The sequence below is a fragment of the Podarcis raffonei genome, chromosome 7 (genome assembly GCF_027172205.1).
Source record: "Podarcis raffonei isolate rPodRaf1 chromosome 7, rPodRaf1.pri, whole genome shotgun sequence".
Lineage (NCBI taxonomy): Eukaryota > Metazoa > Chordata > Lepidosauria > Squamata > Lacertidae > Podarcis > Podarcis raffonei.
Window position 1 is genome coordinate 20831939 of NC_070608.1, and position 23331 is coordinate 20855269.

At 42.2% G+C, this 23331-nt stretch overlaps 1 protein-coding gene across 1 annotated transcript in view; it reads left to right on the plus strand.

Annotated features, from left to right (window-relative positions):
* The window catches only part of ANGPT1 (angiopoietin 1), a 145185-nt gene that overhangs the window by 94452 nt on the left and 27402 nt on the right, over window positions 1-23331 (plus strand). Inside the window, exons 4-7 of the mRNA XM_053395440.1 lie at window positions 454-686; window positions 8382-8509; window positions 11840-11941; window positions 21662-21831. Of these exons, the coding sequence (XP_053251415.1) occupies window positions 454-686; window positions 8382-8509; window positions 11840-11941; window positions 21662-21831 (633 nt within the window). The remainder of the gene's footprint in view (window positions 1-453; window positions 687-8381; window positions 8510-11839; window positions 11942-21661; window positions 21832-23331) is intronic.

Consider the following 23331-nt stretch of genomic DNA (forward strand, 5'->3'; position numbering starts at 1 on the left):
AAATGTGGAGAGCTGAAACTAAGAGTGGGAAATTGAGAAACTGAGAAACCAAAAGTGACAGATGCAATCACTCCTATCGCTGGGAGGCTACCCTCCAGAGCTGGGTTGGTTCTCAAAGGCTTTGGGCCCCTTCCACATATAAAAGACAGTCAGCGTGATGTACTAGTTAGAGTGATGGACTAAGACCTGGGAGACTAAGATAATAGTCCCCACTCCGCAGCCTTGGCCAATCACTGTCTCTCAGCCTAACCTACCTCACAGGGTGGTTGTGAGGGCAAAATGAGATGGACAACCATGGGTACCATGTGGAGCTCCTTGGAGGAATGGCGGGATATAAATGTAATGAATGAATGACCTGCAGCCTCTCATCTCCTCTGCTTGATTCTCCACCCAGCTACTCCCATACACTAGCTCTAACAAAGATGTGGTATTGATGTGTTTTGCCCCTACTAGTTTATTGGAACACAAAATCCTTGAAATGGAAGAAAGACATAAAGGGGAGCTGGATACGTTGAAGGAGGAGAAAGAGAACCTGCAAGGCTTGGTTTCACGTCAGACCTACATCATCCAAGAACTGGAGAGGCAGCTGAGTAAGGCAACCACCAATAACAGTATTCTGCAAAAACAACAGCTGGAGCTCATGGACACCGTTCACAACTTGGTCAGTCTTTGTTCTAAAGAAGGAGGTAAGATGGCATATGCTTGAACAATTAAATCGGGGTGGTTACGGATTTCTCCCCCAGAATGTCTCTAATACAATGACTGCCATCTTATTGAGTCAATTCTGTCCCAGATTTCTATTAGCATGTCATTCTGAGGATAAAGCTATATTTTCCAAATACCTGCTTAGGCCAACTTACTTGAACACATTCAGAATCAAATGACCATTGGGTACTGAATTATGCTCCTTGTGGATTGTAAAGCCATTATCCAATTTAACACCTAAGATTATAATGTAGACTTTCAGACTTACTATGGTATGATTCAGTGGGTTGCTAGATGCCCCCCCCCCCAAGTTCTGCATGTCCCCATCTGACCTCACAGAAATGTCATATGAGTAGAACTTAAGCATAGTTAAGTGGGCAAGAGTAAGACAGATTAAGGAATTGTTGGGACAGGGATGAGTTCCAAGGCTAGCTTCTAAGCTGAAGCACAGCAACCGGACTCCCATTTTTGAAGATTTTGCTAGGTAGCCACCAGGACCAGTCCTACCAATGGACTGAGTGGGACTAGTAAGTGCCAAGAGATTTCCACGGTAAGTTTCATAACACATGCATGATACAAGCCTATATTGATATGTTTGTATTAAAGCAGCACCCATGGAAGTTTTATCCTCAGAACAATCCCTTGAGAGAGCATAACAGTGAGAATTGTGGCTGAGCTGGGACTTGTGTTTGCCTTGGGAAAGGCTGGACTAAACAGAGTGGGGTGTTGAAGGGACCCTGGGTCAACCTGGGTGAACCAAGTACATGTTCAAAACCCAGGATGACAAGAGTAGCATATCACTACAGTTCCACATAGCAAAGATGGTGGTACACAGGGCTTGCAGAATCACAGACAGATCCCCAGGAGGCATCAGAGTCAACCACTTGTTCATAACAAAGTCCCTACTCCTGCAGAGCCTTTATATTTCTCTAGGCCCTGTCAACCTCTCCCAGGTCTCATTTGCTTTCCAACCAGTAGGGATCATTGAAAGGGCAGCCCCCAGACCTGAAATGGAGCACCTGAAATGGTGTGCTCTTTGTGACCATAGGAAAGTTAGAGGTCTCTGCTGTGGTGGAACATGGTGGCTCTACTGTCACTGGGGATCATGGTGACTTAGGTGCAAATGCAACTGGTTTATACATCAGAGTTTTTGTCTCTACCAACCTACAAGAAAGTTTCGACTCTCATTAGCTGAACTTTGAATGGAACTATACAATCTTAGTAATGAGTAGGATCAACAGTCTCACCAACAAATGGGATCACAAACCCATGTCTGCGATCACTGTTGAATAGTCAAGTATGCAATCAGGAAAAGTCAGTTTTAGGTTAATATAACAACCATATTTGACAGATATTTGAAAAGCCACAAAGCACTACATCCTTCATTATATCAACATGTGATTAGAAATGTCAGGAAATGTTGAAATATGCTAGTATCAAGATAAGCATCCTTCGATTAGTAATAGGATTGGTTAATTTACATCGGAACCAGTAAATACTATGTTTTGAATTTCTTATTCATTGTGTCAGATCTTAGATTACTGAGTAAATCAAAATTAATTTTGCTTGACACAGCCTTTTCTCAACATCCTCTGATATATAATATCACATTATTATCAGGGGTTTGGGAATTACTAAACTAGCGTTGGACAATCTTTAGTTGATCAAAGGAAAGTTCCTGACTCCATATGAGGACAATTCAGAATCTATTCACACCAACGCAGGAACACATGAAGTATGACCATTGGTTTGTCTAGGTCAGTACATCAACTGGCAGCACCAGCATCTGGGAGTTCAGGTGGGGTGCTCTTTACCTGGAGATTGAGCCTAGGACCTTCTGCATGAAAAGCAGATGTTCTCTCATTAAGCTACAGCCCTTCCCCATGCATTAGTGAATATGGTTGTTGTTGTTTAGTCATGTCTGACTCTTTGTGACCCCATGGACCAGAGCACGCCAGGCATTCCTGTCTTCCACTACCTCCCACAGTTTGGTCAAACTCATGTTGGTAGCTTCGAGAACACTGTCCAACCATCTCGTCCTCTGTTGTCCCCTTCTCCTTGTGCCCTCCATCTTTCCCAACTCAATGGACAAAAACAACAGGGAGTCTGGTAGATGCGAGGAAATGTTTAATTGATATTCAACACAACAATTGATGTTGTGAGTGAATATATATATATGTAGTTTGGCCTTAAAAGAGAGTATAGTAATTCAATCTTGCATTGTTGCTGAGTGACAGTCAGCAAGGTTCTATCTACACCCCAGACTTGGTTATCTTGTCTAGCACAAGGTACTGGGAATTCTGAAGTCTTCCTGTGATTAATTATACCCCACCCCATAAATAGGTATAAAACAGACAAGCTTCTGCAGCTGAACCTCTCCGCTTAGCAAATTAAACATGATAATTAAACATTAATTAGTGCATATTTAAACATTAAAAAGAACCCTGCCACATCAGACCAAAGGCCGATCTAGTCCACCATCCTGTTTCCTGCAGCAGCCAAACAAATGCCTAAGGAAAACCAAAAGCAGAACATGAATGCAATAACTTTCTCCCACTGTTGCTTCCCAGCAACTGATATCAAAGATCACTATATACCCACAAATGTTTATTTGCATTTATGCTTCACTTCCCAGCCAAAAAAAGGTTCCAAAGTGGCTGTGAAATGAGGGCGTGTTTTTTTTTTAAAAAAGGGCAGGCACAGCACTATCGTGGTTATTAAAACACACAATATACATTGCTCCCTAGGATCATAATCCAATGTAGTAAAGAGGCCGAACAGCCTACAGTACATGGATACCTTACTGCTGCTGCCCTTTTCTTCTTAGCCAGAATTATCTCTGTGGAGAGAGTAAATGCCCATTCATTCTAGCATTCCGTCCACAGGGATGTGACTGGTCCACTTCCAGTTACAGAGCAAATTCAAGGAAGGAGAGGCAAGCTAGGCTCAGCTTTTAATGTAAGCCAGATCATGAAGAGGCTGCCATATACTCAGTCAAACCATTGTTCTATATCACTCACAATGGTTTACAGGTTGAGAGCAGATCTCCAGGTTTCAGGAAGAAGTCTTCTGCCACAAGCAGTGTCCAGGCAGAAAATCTGCTAAATGTCCGGGGAAATCCGGACGTATGGCAGCTGATGTCAGCAGTGTTGTTTTTGCTGATTTTCCTAAGGAGAAAGCTCAAAATCTCTTTGCGGTTTTGCAGAAATAAGCTCAACAACTTTTCTGTCCAGATTTTCACTTATTGAAATATGGCAACCCTACCAGGCATGTTTGGACATCCCAGGGACTGAACCCAGGATCTTCTGCATGCAAAGTAGAAGCATGTCTTCTAGTATTAGGTTATTATGGTCTTTCATGTTTAACTGTGAATCCTACTGATGTCTGCAGCATGGGTAGCCAATGTGATGCACTTCAGATGTTGTGGATGATTGGCTGTGCTGGCTTGGGCTGATGAGAGTTGTAGTCACCAAATTCTGGAGTGCACCACATTGGCTTTGCTGGTCTCCCAGATTTACTGCTAGGACGCGGGTGGCACTGTGGGTTAAACCACAGAGCCTAGGACTTGCCGATCAGAGGTCAGCAGTTCGAATCCCCAGGATGGGGTGAGCTCTCGTTGCTCGGTCCCTGCTCTTCCCAACCTAGCAGTTCGAAAACACGTCAAAGTGCAAGTAGATAATTGGTACTGCTCCAGCGGGAAGGTAAATGGCGTTTCCGTGCACTGCTCTGGTTCGCCAGAAGCGGCTTAGTCATGCTGGCTCCCTCGGCCAATAAAGCGAGATGAGCGCCGCAACCCCAGAGTCGGCCACGACTCGACGTAATGGTCAGGGGTCCCTTTACCTTTACCTAAGTGTCTTAAAGAAGTATATCCTAAATCTCTAAATAAATAAATAAAATGTCCAGTAGCACCTTAGAGACCAACTAAGTTTGTTCTAGGTATAAGCTTTCATGTGCTTATAAAGTGCTACTGGAAATTTTTTTATTTATTTCGACTGCGTCAGACCAACACGGCTACTTACCTGAATCTAAATCTCTAAGAGCTGCTTGTTAACTAGTAACCAAAATGATCAAGGGACTGGAGCAACATTCCTAGAGGAGGAAAGGGTTACAATGTTGGGGGGGGGGTTCAGTTTAGGGGGGGAGCAAGTAAGGGAAGATAGAATAGAGGTGCACAAGGGTAGTGACTGGAAGATAATTCTTGGCACAGAAGTCATTTCGTTTGGATACAAGAGAACGTAGTTCCATCCTGGAGTAATTACAAATTGGAACTTTGCCAAGAAGGCAAAGGTTTTCATTGCTCACACAAAAAAGAGAAAGAAAGAGGAAATGCATCAGTCTTTAAGGAACACAATTGCTTGGCAGCTCAGTTTTCATGCCAGTTTTATTTTGGGGGAAACGCACCTGTAATGGAATTATTGTTCCACCACACCATGCTGAGATTCCTGATTTGATGTAAAAACAAAAGGAACTGAGTTATCAAGCTTGTATTTCATTTTCTTCATGCAGTCCTTCTTCACAATAAAACATTCCTGCCATTTTTTTCCTATTGTTTAGTAATAAAATCGGAGACAGATATTCAACAGATAGAGAATATGTGTGATTGTAAATGATCCACCTGTTGAATTTCTGTGTGTACTAAACTTTTTTTAAAAAAATTATATTTATTTTTTCGTAAACAGATAAATATATAGACAGATTTGTAAGAAAAAACAACTAATAAATATTTAAAATAATAGATGGGGGAGTATGAGGACAATCAATGACTACCCTGCTGGAGAAACAATATTCTGTTGCCATAAATAAAAACTTTCCCCCAGAAATTCAGCAGGTAGAGAATGTGTGTGATTGTAAAAAAAAAAAAAAGCAAAAAAACCCTCTACCTGTTGGATTCCTTCCTGCAAGTGCTTTTTGGTGGTGGTGACTTACAGGAAACAAAACATCTACCATAAAAATAGCAGGATTCTACCTTGGATAGCAATCACAGCATGCAATTCACTCCAGCTGGAATGATAGAATATGGTGACATCTGTTGATCGGATCAGCTGCTGGAATTTGTATTTGGCCTAGGTTACAAAACAACCTGCCAACCTAGCAGTTCGAAAGCACGTCAAAGCGCAAGTAGATAAATAGGTACTGCTCCGGCGGGAAGGTAAACAGCGTTTCTGTGTGCTGCTCTGGTTCACCAGAAGCAGCTTAGTCATGCTGGCCACATGACCTGGAAGCTGTATGCCGGCTCCCTCAGCCAATAAAGCGAGATGAGCGCCGCAACCCCAGAGCCGTCCGCGACTGGACCTAACAGTCAGGGGTCCCTTTACCTTTACAAAACAATTGTTTTAGCTAAAGTTCTTCTAGGTAAGGTTCAATATGCTGACTTCATTTTTTAAGGCCTGGGACCAGCATAACACAGGGAGCTTCTCATAGAAGCCTTCTTGCTCAGCAAGACGGGGGCTGTTCCGGGTTCTGCCTTTTCTCTTTATCAGAGCTTCAAGGCAACTGGCAAGCCTTTATAGCCTTAGCCGTTATTTAGTGGAATTTGCTTCCCAGAGGAAGATAAAATCTTTTTTATCTGAGCAATCTTTCAGCAACCCAGACTGATGATAACATATGAATGAAGCCAACAGCACCCTATTTTATTGTTCCGATTTCTCATTCTATTTTCCCACTGTTTGACTTCTAAGCTGCCTTGATTTTTCTTTCAAGATAAACAGCCTAAAACAATAAACTCTGGGCCTCATCCATCGGGCTGTGCTAGGGACTCAAAAGAAAAGTGAGGTGAAGAAGGCAGCAAATGGATGTTTTCCTTGATAATAAAAGGGAGAGAGTATGTGCTAATCTGGCAATGTAACAGTAGCTCTGTTGCCTTTTCCCTCTCTAAGTGTAACAAAAGACGTTAAGATCCCTCCGTAAAACTTTTACTGCTGCTACTATTTAACATTTATATAGTGCCAACAGATTGTGAGTCACGAATCCTGCCGTTAATAGGTAATGTGAGTTTTATGTATCGTAGCATAACTTAAACATAGGGCTTCCACCTTCGTTGGTCAGCAGATACTGTGTGCTTTAAACAGGCATTTTGGCAGGTTAGGGAAGCTTTCTCCATTAAACCTGTAGCTGTTTATTTCTGTCTGTTAATTTACTGCATGGGTAGGCAAACTAAGGCCCGAGGGCCAGATCTGGCCCAGTTGCCTTCTAAATCTGGCCCACGGACGGTCCGGGAATCAGCTTGTTTTTACATGAGTAGAATGTGTGCTTTTATTTAAAATGCATCTCTGGGTTATTTGTGGGGCATAGGAGTTCGTTCTTCTTCTTCTTTTCAAAACATAGTCTGGCCCCCCACAAGGTCTGAGGGACAGTGGACCAGCCCCCCGCTGAAAAAGTTTGCTGACCCCTGATTTACTGTATTATTTGCTGGAGAGGTCTGTACCTTGCTGAAGGCCTTCTCAGTAACAGCAGCAGCAGCAGCAGCAACAATAATTTATTACTTATACCTCACCTTCTGGCTAGGCCTCCCCAGCCACTCTGAGCGGCTCCCAACAGAATATTAAAAACATGATGAAACATGAGACATTAAAAACTTCCCTAAACAGGGTTGCTTTCAGATGTCTTCTAAAAGTCAAGTAGTTGTTTATTTCCTTGACATCCAGTGGGAGGGCGTTCCACAGGGCGGGTTCCACTACCAAGAAGGCCCTCTACCTGGTTCCCTGTAACCTCACTTCTCGCAGTGAGGGAACCGCCAGAAGGCCCTCAGAGCTGGACCTCATTGTCCGGGTTATCGTCCTCACTTCCCCATGAGGTCCAGGTAGCATCAACACTCCCCATCTCTTTAGGCACCAGGTGAGGACTTGCCTCTTTCTTCAGGGCTTATCACTTAAGTGGCTTTTGTGGCTATGAATGCTTCTGCCCAGTGTAGGCTAATTCACCAACTGCAGCTGTTCTTGGGCTGGATCTACACTGACCTGTTGAGCATTATTTCCCCCTATTGGAACACTATTAGATATGTCATCCTAAAATGTCACAGGGCATACTTGTTAATCAAAACGTTTTTTACCTTTGGTCCCCCCCCCCATCAAATGTAAGTAATACATGGCCACACCATTTTCCAAAATGCTGCTGGTGGTCACTGGTTGCTGTGCTCCATCTTCTGGTATCGCATTTTAATTCTTCCTCTCTCCCTCTGCTTCCTTTGTTATCTGCCCCTTGAATACCATGGGAGGGGGGGTCAGAGTTTGAATGCAAAAACCCCAGACAAAACACTACCTAGGGACATATGAGCAGTGTTGCACCGATATAGCAGCATAAAACAATTAAAAATTAAGTGATAAAAAGACAAGGTAATAACATTTTATGAACATAAAAAGTAGGATGCCATGCGTCCGTCTACATTATCAAAAGCATTCCTTAACCCTTCCTTAACGTTAAAAACCACAAGTGTGGATCCGCCCTTTGACCAGGATAACCTAGACTCAGTTGCTCAGGCTGTGGTATCACTCTGCTTGTCACTGAATTAAATGCCTCCAATTTTTGTATATTATATTATCTATTTATGAAAGTATTTTTATGTCACCACATTGTAAAATATTAGAGCAACCATTAACAAAAAATACACCATTAGAAATAACACTGCAACGCGGCTGTTACTGCTGATGTCAACACCATACTCGTTTTCTGTTTTTCAGTTGTACTAAAGAATACAAAACGAGAAGATGACAGGCCATTCAGAGACTGTGCTGATGCATACCAAGCTGGCTTCAACAAAAGTGGCGTCTACACTATTTATGTTAATAACATATCAGAACCTAAAAAGGTAAATAATTTTTGTGGGTTTGTTTTTTTAAAACTGTTTCATTAGATACTCTTCAGAGCTCAAGAGTTGGCCTTTTGCAATCTGGGTATCATATCTTTAAATTCTAATGTTGTGAGATATGGTGCATCCCTGGCCCCTCTCCTCAATTTCTGCAAGAAGGGATTTAAAAGCACGTGTCTGCTTAACAGGGATTTTGAAATTTGGCAGTAATAAGGTAAGTTGCAGTATTGTGCCTCAAGAAGAAGAAGAAGAAGAAAGTTTGGATTTGATATCCCGCTTTATCACTACCCTAGGGAGTCTCAAAGCGGCTAACAATCTCCTTTCTCTTCCTCCCCACAACAAACCCTCTGTGAGGTGAGTGGGGCTGAGAGACTTCAAAGAAGTGTGACTGGCCCAAGGTCATCCAGCAGCTGCATGTGGAGGAGCGGAGACGTGAACCCGGTTCACCAGATTACAAGTCTACTGCTCCTAACCACTACACCACACTTGTCCTCGGATCATGATCCTCTAAATACAAAGACATCTAAAGAAACTAGCAAGAAAAAGCAATGCTTGGAATAGTGCTAGATAGTTTCAAAATGTGTGTCCCATCAGTGATCCATTTCATTGGTATCTCCAGTTACCAGAGGGAGAGAAGAAAGAGTACTGGGTGCAGTCACCTATGTACCACAACGACATCTTCCAACCAGTCCATCATTAGGGATGTAAGAAGGCATCCTTTTTCATCCTGCCATATATTAGTCACATGTGGCATTGTTTCCATTCAGCTACTGTTCGCCTTCGGCCAAAGATAACATCATTTGTGTTGCTGTACCCATCAAAGTCACTGGATTTATTTCTTTACCAGACATGGGACAGAAAAGGGAGGGAGATGACATTTCCCCCTCCTGTTTCCATTTTTGATGGAATTCTTTCAGCTGACATATGACTGGAACTGGCAGCATCTAAAATAATGTTGAGAGCTATGGTATATTTTAATCCTAAAACAACAACAAAAGCACATGCTTCCATAGGGCTGTTGTAAATTTGATACATCTCTTATCAGTTTAGGGAGTTTCATTTCATTAGAATCCACTGCATTGTGATGATTCAGGTTATATTCCATCCACTATCAAGCAAATAAAATAAAAAAGCAGAGCAATTCAAGTTCTTATTTCGTGTGTGTATTCAAGTTTCGACCTCAAAACATGTTAAAGGTGTTTAATAGCTGAGTTCCTTGACCTTGTCTGGGACATGAGCCAGTTGAGGACATTTGTTGGCTCAGATAGTGGTAAGCTAACATTTATAATCAGCCTGCCATCCCTGTTAATGTGGCAGGTGTTCCCTTCCATTGCTATGGAGAGGACCAGACCACACAGTGAATAATTTAGTGCTGCAAATCCCACTGTCATTGTCTGATTCCTCGTTTTTAATTTGCTACATTACTCAGAACAGTAAAACTCCCTAACCTGTTTAGTAAAGGATTTTTTAAATTTAAAAAAAAATACACTTCAAGAAGTTTCCTGTATGTGTGGGCGTGCTTATACATCTCCCCCAGCCATGCCCTCCCCACAGCTGCCATATGGAAACATAAGCCTACAGACTGGTGTATGAGGATTTAATGTGCAAAAAAAGTAGCCACCGTGTTTCTGGGAGCTTGATGTGAGTGTTAAATAAGATACATGAATTGCTTTAAAAAGGCGGCTATAAATCAAAGACCAATGAAGCCACATGGTGCAGATAAATGTTTGCACTCAAATGTCATTGTGGGAGGAAGCAGAGAGCCAAATTGTTTTTCTCAAAGCAAAAGCACTTCTTTAGATTTTTTTCTTTTTTTGATCTTCCCTCCTCAAATAAGGCTTGCATTTGGTGGCGGGGGGTGGAGGACATGGTACAAGCCCCTTCCTCTGATACAAAATGCAAGGTTCTTGGCTGCATAAAGCAGACTGGAAGTTCATTCAGTAGTGGGAACCGCATAACACCAGAATGGACAATACCCCTTGGAGTGAAAGGCATGGAATTGATTCAGCTAAGGATAAAATAGCATCCTTTGGACAATTATGAAGGAAACAGTTGAAAGGAATTGGGTAGTGACCCCCATGTGATCAGGCCATGTACAGCGTTATGTTACCAGCTAGTGTCATGAGGTCCCCTTCCTTCTATGTTCCTGCGTGAGAATGCTGAGACCTGCACTGAATTCATAACAACTTTTGTTGAAATCATGCTCTAAACATCAGCAGAGCATGTAGCTTTGCTAAGAGATCACATTGAGAGGAACTCTGAAATACTTTCAACCATTCTGGAGCATGTGCATCTGAGTATGAACATATTTAAGGAAATTGCTTCAGGTAAGAAGACTGAGCAAAACCTGAAAAACAGGGTTTTTCTTTTTTTTTTCCCTCCTGGGAAAGAGAAAGGGAGAATATTTTGACTAACCTGTTCCTAAATACATGTAAGCTATACAATCAGTGAAAGCTCCTTTTGGCATAGGAATGCATCATATATATATATATATATATATATATATATATATATATATATATATATATGGCCCAGCATCTCACATAAAAGATGTGCAGTATAAAGCACACAGTGGTGTGGATCCTTCATGCCATTTGCATGCACCTGCAGGAACATGGAAGCCACTGCCCAACCCCTCCCACATGTGGCCAACAGTGGTTGTGTGTGTGTCTCTTCCACCTAACCGTTACACTCTCTCAGCTGAGGCTAGAAAGAATTGTGCTATAGATCCCATCCATGTGGATGTTTCAACCGGACAGATACCAAAGCTGTGTTAGACAGCACCTGAGGGAAACAGCTCTGAGAGAGCTGCTGGTGTGTGGAAAGGGGGCCTTACTTACATAGTTAAATGCATGTGGGCAGAGGTGTATTTCGCACAGTGTGAGTGGTGCAGCACCTTCTCAAAGTGTGGTAAGTGCTTGCCTGTCTTCTGAGGGATCTGACAGGGTCAGAGGATAGTGTAACTCAAACTATTTTGAAGGCTTGTTTTCCCTCTGCCAGGCTTAGCTTGTGGCTCCACTGCTAGTGGAGTTTGGATCTGGAGTAACTTATGCCAGCTTGCTTTGTGCCAGCTTCTTGTGTATACGATTGCTCCCTGGGTCTCTGAGATTGAGAAATCCACCCTCCATGTTCAGTAACCCTCTTTTTTCCCCTCCCCCCCCTTTTTTAGAATCTAGACATTAAAAAACATGGGTTACTATCTAATTTGCTTTTTTGCAAAGCTTTCTGAAGACTCAGATTGGCCACTGCAGGAGGCAGGAAGCTGATCTGGATATATCAAGGCCCCAGATCTGCACAGTGAACCTCACAAGTGTATCTTCTTATGCCTAGGTTTTTTGTAACATGGAGACCGCAGGAGGAGGCTGGACAGTCATACAACACCGAGAAGATGGGAGCCTAGATTTCCAAAAAAGCTGGAAAGAATACAAGATGGTAAGCTGGGGGAGTTACTTACAGGAATTCTATCCCTAGAATCCATGGGGATATTGCTATAAAATCATTCTTATTTTGAAGCGGCCACTGTGTTAAGAACTTGTGCTAGGAATGTGGCCTTTAAACAGGAAAGCCAGAAGAACCATGTGACTCAAGTCTCATATAGCCATCTAAAGACCCCTTTCTTGATTTGATTTAACATGAATCATACTTCTTAGAGCTTCTCTGCTCAGAAACTCCCCATGCCTCGCAGATTTTGGGATGTATCTGTTGCCTTTGTCTATGCTTTCCATTCCTCACCCCAAGAGGATGTGTCGCATTCAGCATGAATAATAAAAGCAACCTTGGGTGAGCTCCAAACTCCTTTGTGAACAAGGGGAAAGGACTTCTGCTCAAGAATGGGAGCTTCTCATGTAGTGAGGGAGATTTGTCTCTGAAATGAAACATGGGGAAATGACTAGTATTTTAAAGGAGAAAGCTGGTTTGGATCACAGTCACTGTTCTGAGGAAAACTGCTATACTTGATAATTTGCCCTAGATCAAGGTTTCCCAAACTTGGGTCTCCAGCTGTTTCTGGACTACAGCTCCCATCATCCCTAGCTAGCAGAACCAGTGGTCAGGGATGGTGGGAATTGTAGTCCAAAAACAGCTGGAGACCCAAGTTTGGGAAACCCTGCCCTAGATTATTCCTTTTAAAAAAACAAATTATGTATTAAATTCGAGGTGGGGGAACAACAGATGTTCAGTATTTTAAACCTGGGGATGGATAATCAGATGGTGAAGAACATCTTTTCTCTATAGCCCAAGGATCCTCTCAAGGATCATCTTTCAAATATAATTCAGGCAATATTTTTTTCATTTCTTCATTTGCAGATAGAGGTCTCGAGAATGACTAATTTATTTAAGAAATAGAGAGACTGAAAACTTCCCAGCTGTAATCAAAGCATTATGTTTTTATCCTACAAAACCCATAAAAGCTTGTGTTACTCCACAGTCAGACACATTGTTGACTCCAGCATTAAAACTTAGGGCTGTGGAGAGACTCATTGCTGGGATGCCCTCAGATGGAGGTGCTGTTTGAACTCGCGCCACCACATAGGTGTTCTTGTCCAAGTGGGTAGTAACTGCAGCCCATTGAATGTTCCAGTCCAACCTGAAGGGAGGAGACGCATAAGCAGTTCACAGTCATGGGAAGAGTATATGTTGAAGGCAAGAGTTCAGGGTCAAGGTAGAACCATGGACAGCTCCAAGAGCAGCTCAGGCTGTGGACAGACTGACAGGAGCAGGCCCAAATGTTGCTTCAGCACCAGGCACTCCTAGACTGAGACTAAAATGGGGCTGTTGCTTAGTCCAGCTGGCTTCCTCTGCCTCTGGTAGGTAAATGCACTTGGCCTGCTTTAGCAGCCATTGGCTCCACTATCGCTGATGAGACTGAGACTATGATGTGGTTTCTCTGTGAGAACGAATCGTCAGACTCTAAGGACATTTGCATTCCTTCTGCTAGCTGTGCAATAGTGGCATGATGGGAAGTAGGTTTGTCTGGATTCAGTGCTGACAGTGTTTTCCTCTTCCATTTAAGGACAGGCAGACCCACCTAAGTCCATTCTATGTCAGTTTCACTGGTGTTCTCAGTTATAGATTTGCTATGTCCTATTTTTTGCAGGCTTCCCAAAATTAACAGAAACAAAGTTCACATGTAAATTGTATGAACTTTGAATTCATTTACCCATAAAATATGCATTTTCAATACATTCCTTTTCATCCTAACATACACATTTTGTGTGCTTACTAATGTTTTTAAAATGTGCACCTTTTGAGACCACTATTGCGGAGGAAAATCCAAGGAAGTGGATAATTATAATCCAACTAATAGTTGTGTTCTACTGTGCAAGACGCTGGTGGCGCTGTGGGTAAAACCTCAGCGCCTAGGACTTGCCGATCGCATGGGCAGTGGTTCGAATCCCCGCGGTGGGGTGCGCTCCCGCTGCTCGGTCCCAGTGCCTGCCAACCTAGCAGTTAGAAAGCACCCCCGGGTGCAAGTAGATAAATAGGGACCGCTTACTAGGGGGAAGGTAAACGGTGTTTCCGTGTGCTGCTCTGGCTTGCCAGAGCAGCTTCGTCACGCTGGCCACGTGACCCGGAAGTGTCTGCGGACAGCGCTGGCTCCCGGCCTCTAGAGTGAGATGAGCGCACAACCCTAGAGTCTGTCAAGACTGGCCTGTACGGGCAGGGGTACCTTTACCTTTACCTTTACTGTGCAAGAAAACTCATAAATGCTGAATTGGCTTGGTCCTCTTCTTTTTTTTTAAGGGCACAATGAATTTCTACACCACCCTTATTCGTATTCAGTCACCTCCTCTGAACTCCTGAAGTCAATAGATGGTGGTAGCTAACACTGATTTGGTCTTTTCTGTTCTGCATTTAATCCCAGAGATAAAGGGACGACTATTTAAATAGTTGGTTTTTTTGTTCTGTTAGGAAAGTATTTATATATTGCCATTTGTATACTATAACATCAGGGTGGTGTACAAAAATAATTCACAATATATCAGTACAAAACAGTACAAAACAATCATTAAAATGACTGACCTGGGGGGTGGATTAAACAACTGCATAGGCTGTCAGCATTATTTTAAAGAGAGAGAGAGAGATGCCTGAAAGTCAAAACTGATGATGCTTGCTAAATCTCTGCTGGAAGTTTGTTCCACAGCATGGGGCTACTGTCACTAAATGCCCAAATGTAATTGAAGCCTGTTGGGTTTCTGGAACACAAGGAACAACTTGACAGCACTTCTCCATGTGATCTTGTGACAAATGAAATTAGCTGTCCTTGTGTCCTCCAGAGGGTGCCAAGGGATAGAGAAGTTTCAAGACTTTCTGAAGGATGCCAGGGTACACCACAAGGCTAAAACTAGAAGACGTAATGTCAAGCAAGTTATTAAATTAGGAAGAAATTGTTCCTGATTAAATATTTTCCTTTTTTTTTCAAATGAGGTGTTGACTACATTTTTTAAAGCTTTGTGTTTTCAGAGTTAGTCATGCCTGCTTCACTGTTTCCATTCTGCTCTCACTACTAATGATTTTTTTTTTAGTGGGAAAACCACTTTGTCAAACAAAAAACATTTGGCTTAGCTTGAAGGGTATGTTTTTGATCAAAATAAATATTCTGCATTTTTAAACTACTCATGCTATTGGTTTTACGGTTCTTTGTTAGTTTAAATACAGCTACTATAGATTATTTCAGTTCCTTGTTTCTGGCATGTGGCATACTTAACCAGGATAAGGATGTGCATTATATTCAGATGAGTTCCGAATCATAGCAGGGTTACTTTGGTGGAACTGAGGATTTCTAGAGATGAAGGCAGATCTCTGTGAGGTGGTATGAGTTGAACAGGGACCCCTGAAACACTTTGTGGTGCCTCAGCAATCTAGACATTAAAGGGGGAAAATGCTGCAAACAGGCATCTTCTGAAAGCAAAAAAGCCTATAAGCCTACAATATACAAGAAAGGCAGGGTGGATTATGAGAAATTGGAGAATAGTGGCTCAGTTATCAAGAGGCCAGGTATGTGCCACTGCTTGACCAAACTGTCTGCAGCTGGGTGAAAGGAAAAGGTTGAGTGGTATGGATGGACAAGATCAGAGGAAGAAATTTGCTGTGCCAAAAATCATGTAACCAGAAGCTGAGACACTTCCGCCCCACGGAGTTCAGCAAACCTATTAGATAAAACCACAAGCCACCACATACATTCTTGTTTAATTAATTTATAGTCATTTCTCAGCTACTGAACAAAAAGCTGATTACACTTTCTTTGCCTGAGCTTGTGGTAAAAAGAATCCACTATCCTCCCTTTGTGAATGTTACTGAATAACATCTGTTTGAGGAATTGTGTTGACGTGCGGCTATATATCTGCTTGGTTCGGCTGAGTACAGCATTTCTAGGGATGCTGTAATAAATGCTACCCATGTATTATTTAAATAATACCCATATGGCAGGCTTCCCTAGTCAGAAAGGACAAGGAGAGTTCAGCTCTAGGAAAAAGAGTTGTTTCATAACACATAGCGCTTGGCTGCATTGTATATAAATTCTGTTGAGGAAATTATAGCTGCCTTCAGAAGATTTGTTCATGCATTGCAGAAGGGTGTCCCACTTAGCCTTGCCCCAGACATCACATATTCCCGCTTCACCATACCACACAAACATCTAAAGTGCAGAACCTTGAAATATCAGGTTACCAGATGTGTGGCTGCACAGGAAAAATGGAAGTAGGGTGAAGCAAAAATCTACTAACACTCACCATCCAAACAGTAGAGGGAAAACTGCAAAGGAAGGCCTCCCTCCCCTATTCCGGCAGCCTATCCAGAAGGATACCATGACTGATGGTATCAAAAGCCTTCAAGAGAATCAGCAGTGTTGAACTCTCTCACCCGTCTCTTGGCAAAAGTAATCTCACAGGGTGACTAAGGCAGTTTCAATTCCAAAATCAGGTCTAAAGCCCCACTGAAATGGATCTGGAAAATCCCATTTCATTCCAGAGAACCTGGAGCTAGTTAATGACCCTTCACTGAAACACAAAATAGGAGGTCAAAGCACATAGGATTCCCAATCAGCCTCCTACCTAAGTACTAGCCCAGGCATAGAAGAAGAAGAAGAGTTTGGATTTGACATCCCGCTTTATCACTACCCAAAGAAGTCTCAAAGCAGCTAACATTCTCCTTTCCCTTCCTCCCCCACAACAAACACTCTGTGAGGTGAGTGGGGCTGAGAGACTTCAGAGAAGTCTGACTAGCCCAAGGTCACCCAGCAGTTGCATGTGGAGGAGCGGGGAAGTGAACCCGGTTGACCAGTTTATGAGTCTACCACTCTTAACTACTACACCATACTGGCTCTCCATTCATCCCTGACCACTGGTCCCCTTAGCTAGGGATCATGGGAGTTGTAAGCCAAAAACATATGGAGGGCCAAGTTTACCTATGCCTCTACTAGCCAGGCTCAACCCTACTTAATTTCTAAGATAAAATGGGATTGGGTTATTTCAAATGGGATTGTGGCAAGATGAGACCCCTGCTCTGGTTCTCAAACAGGTCTCCTCATGCCTTATCTTTCTGGGTGAGAGTAGGGAAAAACCATGGCTGCTTTGTGGTTGTCTGAGATTCGACTCTGGTGGGTGAGCTAGAAGACAGGCAGTGGGTCTTCTGCAGGCACATGGAGGAAGCATGAGGATGCACACCATTCATAGCCAAACTACGGAATTTATTACTAGAAGATATAGTGATGGCTGTGAAGGAAACGGGCTGCTTAAAAAGAAACAGAAATATTGTATATAGTTTGGTTGGGGAATCAAGGAGTTAATTTGCTATCTCTCTCAGGTAAGCATCTCAGGAGGTTTTAGGAAATAATGAGGTAAGGTGTGGATTCTGGGTGGGCCAGTCTACAAACGGGATTCAGACAAAAGTGCACTTCTTTGATGTTTGTGTCTGTTTGTAGTTTGGGATATGCAAAGGTATATTTAGCCAGCTACTTGCAATGATTGTCAGACTGGCACGGATCTCTAGAACAATAAATCATGTAGGTGTTGGATGATGACAAGCCAGAGGGAGCTGCAAACTGCCAATAAGGTTTCTAGGACTTTTATCTTTAAGGCCTTAACTCTCAGCTGTTGGGATGAGTTCAACCTGCTTTTGTTTTCTGTACTTTGCTCCTCTTGTGGGATTTATTGTGTCTGCTATGAAACTAATGAATCTTAAGCATCAGGGCCCCAATCCCCGAGGGGCCCCAGGTGTGACCTTAGCCAACATTGCTTTTTTTTAAAAAAATGGGTCTAGTAGACGTGATATGAGTCGCACAACTCAAATTGATCAATTTTGTGTTAATCAAAGTTTGAGAGTCAGTAGCACAGGTGTTGTAAAGGTTTGGTAATCTGTCATGGAACAACCCCATTGAAGAAGATAACAGTGATTACACAGACCTCTTTGCTGGTTACAAAGGGGCCCCCATGACTGTTCAAGATTCAGGCCCCCAAAATATAGGTCCACCACTGATTGTGTACATGTAACTATTCATATGTTAAAACACTTTATCCTAAGAACAATTCCTATTTATCATTTTTGTTAGCTTTTAATCTTGGTTCATGAAACCTTGTGGTCTCTATTATTTTAACCACCCACCCTTAACAACCAAAACCCACAGTAGAGGTGTTCTTGGGGGAGTTTGTGGCTTTTTGGTGAAATGAAGACTTTGACCTTGTGGTAACGAAACATAAGGGACGACAAACACAGAGGAACACTCTGGTTGGCCTGGTCTCCCCCCCCCCCCGCTTAACCAAAGTGTGGATGGGGGGTATTATGACAGATGTCCACTACCTGAATGACTTTAAAATGGCATTGGACAAATTCACGGAATATAAGGTTATCAATGGTTGCTAGCTTTGATTGCTATTCTTACAACTTTGTTGTTGATTCCCCCCTCGCAAAACGTTATACATATTGTTTATGGTGTGTGTGTGGTTTTTTGTTACTGCCTTGTGAGAAATATTAAAAAAGTGGGGCATGCATCAAAAAAAGAAATCATGCACAGTAATAAAATTATTGCCAGAAATGTTCAAAGACTGCTGCGTATTCCCATGTAAAGCTTGAGAATCTCCCTGATTATTCTTTATAGTCCCTGGAAAGACATGCTTGCTGAGATTGGGGAGAGGGGGGCTTACCTGACATATTAACTGCTTTCTTCAGTGGGCTATCTGACAAGAGATGAACCCATAGGCTATACTGTCTGTGTCTGGTTTCAATTTGCGGGGAGTGCCTACAAAAAACGCCAAAGTTTCCTATGAACATTATCGGACAAAATAAACAACGCAAGAGAGAAAATGGTTTAATGACACTGAGGGAACACGATTCAAATAGGATACCCTTATGAAATTTGCCAAAGGTAATAAATCCCTTTTGCACCATCCATGGGATTTCCCCCTGCCCCCTTGTTAACATCGAGTCTGCAAATTCTGAGTGGCTCTATTAAGAGTCATGCAAGATCCTTGCAGTTGCTTTCAAAACTCACACAGACTCCCTGACTCTTTTTGTTATTTCAGCTCCGCTAATTGCAGCACAATTAACGGGTAATGTAGATAGGCCTTTGGTGGTTCTTGCTAAGTAGCTGAAATATTATAAAATGCCATTTGTCTCCAGTTCACTTTGTTATATATCCCTCTGATCAGAACGTCATTGAAGTAACATTTTAACAATAGACTATTATTATTGGACACGACTGGTTTCATGTAGCCATATCAGTTTGCACCAACACAAATGGTGGTCTTTATAACTGCGGGCTCATCACATTTGCCCTGTGATGTCCAGGCACGGGTCTGAGAGGTTTTAGGTTTGTCTTTTTACTTCCCCCGGGAAAACCTGCTGTTTACTGCTGAATCGGAAGAAACGTCAGTCAGGTTTTCTGCAGATTGACATTTGTTCCAATTCAGCAGTAAACTGTTGGTTTTCCTGGGCAACAATAAAAACAGGACAAAAGAAAAAACCGCCCAGACTTGTGCCTGGAGATCACAAGGGGGAAATGGAAGAAACCATGGGACAAAGGAAAGTAGGCTTCTTATGCCTAGCACACTGGGCAGAGCCAAGGAAAACATCCTCCCCTCTGCAATAAGGAGAGCCAAGTGATGCATTATGTCCTTAGACCATTAGGGAGCAAAGCCCTCTAAAGTGACGTCCAACAGAGCTGTCCGGGGTCATGTCTTTTCTTCTAGTGCATTCAGCACCAATGCCTGCTGCTTTGCCACTTCAGCTGCACAACCAGGCAGACAATGCCAGTGGTTCTATGGGAAACTCCAGGTGTCTTAAGGGATAAAGGCATCCCACTTAAATGACAGTCTGCCATTTTAAAACATACCACAAGGGCAATTAGCTGTGTCCCAAATCAATGTTGCCTTTGCTTGCCAGGTTGTTTATTTTATTTCAAGGTCAGCAGGAGCTTAAATATTGCAAATTTGATTGTGTGTGCATGCACACTCATGTGTGTGAGCGTAGAGGGGCTGCTGGATGTCCCAACCAGGCCAAAATTATGAATAAAAATGATATTATGTCGTAATTTCAAGAGCCTTATCAAGTGGGCAAAAATATGTGGCTTAATTATGACAGGCATTTCTAGATATGGTAATCCTTTGGGCCTGCCATTGTGTTTTGGTAGTAGTGGTGCTGTTTTTATTTTATGACACTTTTCTACATAGATGTTCCTAATGTGGCTCACAGCAAAAGTGTAGAACCTATCGGTTTGGAAAACACATGCTGTCTTCTTTCTGTTTTTCAAAAGGTCTTTCCTTTTCAATATCATGTATTAGTAGACAGCTATTTTAGCAGCTGGGACAAGGGTAGCACTGTGGGTTAAACCACAGAGCCGATCAGAAGGTTGGCGGTTTGAATCCCCAGATCAGAAGGCTTGCCGATCAGAAGGTTGGCGGTTTGAATCCCCATGATGGGGTGAGCTACCGTTGTCCGGTCCCTGCTCCTGCCAACCTAGCAGTTCGAAAGCACGCAGTGCAAGTAGGTAAATAGGTACCGCTCCGGCGGGAAGGTAAACGGCGTTTCTGTGCGCTGCTCTGGTTTGCCAGAAAGAGGCTTAGTCATGCTGGCCACATGACCCGGAAGCTGTACGCTGGCTCCCTCAGCCAGTAAAACGAGATGAGCGCCGCAACCCCAGAGTCGTTCACAACTGGACCTAACAGTCAGGGGTCCCTTTACCTTTATTTTAGCAGCTAATGCTGTCCATCTCTCCCATTCTCTCCTGGGAATTTTTTACCATCCTTTTTTGCATTTTCTAGACGACATGAGTTGCATTCAAACTAAGTTTAGTATTATTGTTCCTTTAATTTTATAATAAATTCATTTTAAAATCCCAGAACAATTAATAGCATTAAAGCCATAAAACCAACTCTTTAATAAAATTCCACATGCAAAGGGAGGTATGCAGTGCACTCGTTCCACGAGTGCAAGGATTTATGTTTGTGCAATGTGATTCCCACTCCTCCTGCTGCTGCAAATGCCCTGTATCCGTCTCAATTTTGATCCAGAGGGTTGGGGAAAATTCCAGAGCAAATTTAGGGGGTACAGGAGAAGGAGAGAGTGGAAGTTCCATTGCACAAGCAGAAATCTTTGTGCTAACAGAACGGGTTGCCTAGCACTACATTGGATACAACCCAGAAATATAATTAATAATTACTAAAGTAGTATAGCAAAGTAATTAATAAAGTAGAGTATAAATGTTCTCTGCAGCAGAAGCAAATGCAAGGTCTATCAAAATCAATTGGAAAATTAGGGTATCATGGCTACCTTATGACTAACTTTGTCTGGATCCAACCTGATATATTTTAATTCTTTTGCAAAGAGTACATCTGATCCGACCTAAAGCTTGCCATGTTTTAATAAATGAGGAGTTGGGGAAAATAAGTAGTAACTCTATGCCTCAAACATGAGGAAACTTTCATAGCAATCTCATGTCATCATAGTCAACAAACAGCGGCAAAAATAATAGTTGTCAACGAAAATACGAGCTCGTATTTCCAAATTGCATCTGACAACTTCAATAATATTGTGGGTATTAGTCAAGTTTTATCACAACTATGAAAGTTGGTTTCCCTTCAAGTGACAGTTGCTATAGTTTAAGTATTAAAGAAATGTAAGCAAAGACCAATAAATTGAATATTATCTCTTTTTTTCTAGGGCTTTGGTAGTCCTTCTGGTGAATATTGGCTGGGAAATGAGTTTATCTTTGCAATAACCACTAGTCAAAGACACTATTCTCTAAGAATTGAACTAATGGATTGGGAAGGAAGCCGGGCATATTCACAATACGATAGATTTTACATAGGAAATGAAAAGCAGAATTACAGGTGAGTCCAGATGTTTTTGTCACTGTGTGCATGCAATGAATTAGAAACTCACTAACCAAACATATACAATTGGAAGGTTTTAGTAGATGGAATATGAGAAAATATATGAAGCTCGTTTACATGAATCAGACTATTCTGTATTGTCTACACTGACTGCCTAGGTACAAACTTATACTTGTTGACATATAAGATATCCATATACTATGGACAAGTGGTCATGTTTGACAAGGAACCCCCATTCTGCTGGTATAACGTTCTAGAGATATTTCCCACAACTACCTACGTTTACTTCAAAGTATGTCTCATTATGTTCAGTGGTGTTTACCCCCAGGTAGGTTTGCAGATCGTGTTCTTGCTAATAAAGAGTTAACTCAAACTTGCACAGTGTGATTTACTGCTGGCTTGCTCCTGACAGTAGGTGTGCAAACGGTTGTACCCTAAAAGAACTTAAGTGCTGGAATCAGCACTCTGAATTATAACGACTTTTCTTTTCTTTTCTTTTCTTTCATTCACTGGATATATTGTTGCACCTAAATCATGTCACTGAGTCAATTCCTTGGCTCAAAATATGAATCTTGGGACTCATAATGCTCACCTCATTTTTTTTATTTTTATTTTTTTAAGTTCAGAGTCTTTCTCTGGCTTGGATTGTAATCTGAACCAGAGAAGAACTCCTCCACACCACAAATCTTTCCACCATTCACCTACCTGGCAGCTGATTTTCTGGCACTTGCAGGGAGGCAATGAAAGAAGGAGGTGTCTCTGCCCCCCACTCCCCCTGGTGTATAGATCATTATTATGGCAGTGACGCAGATGCTAACAGACTGGGAAAGGTAATTTACCCAGGGACCTGCAATCTGGGAGCTTCCTGTACCTGGTTGCTGCCATGACATTGTTCCCAGTGCCAGGGAAAAGGGGTGAAGGGTGTGTCAGAGATACAACTGTCCTTGCCTCTAGCATTGGGGGGAGAAGAATAGAGTTGAGAGCTGATATTACCTTATTGCACATCCAGTTCCATCATCTGCAGTGCAACAAGGTTCAATTTGGTTTATAATCGGGTTTAGAAATCACCAAACTATCGAATTTTGATTTACCGTAATTTTATGCATATTTTGAAAATACTGGGGGGAAATAATAGTGGTAGAGTTTTTTTAAGCCATACAAGAAAATTCTGCTTACATCAGTTAAAACCCCAAAGATTAACATTTCCCAAGGTAGAAATAAGAGACTAGCTAGTGATCTAATAGCTGAGGTTAAGCTGCACAGTTCTTTCTCTAGCCAAGCTCAGTTTCTTATCTGTTGGAGCCAAGATCCAACAGTGATAGGGGAATCTCATGGACTTGATATACTGGTGCTTGTCTCCTTATTGCCCAGCTTGTCTAGTACGATTTCAAAGTCTGTAAACTCACAAAATCTTATGGATAACTTTCTATTAACGCAAATAAAGGCAAAAGCGCCCTGTCTCTCAGCACCTGAATATAGCCTTATCTAGCCAAAGTC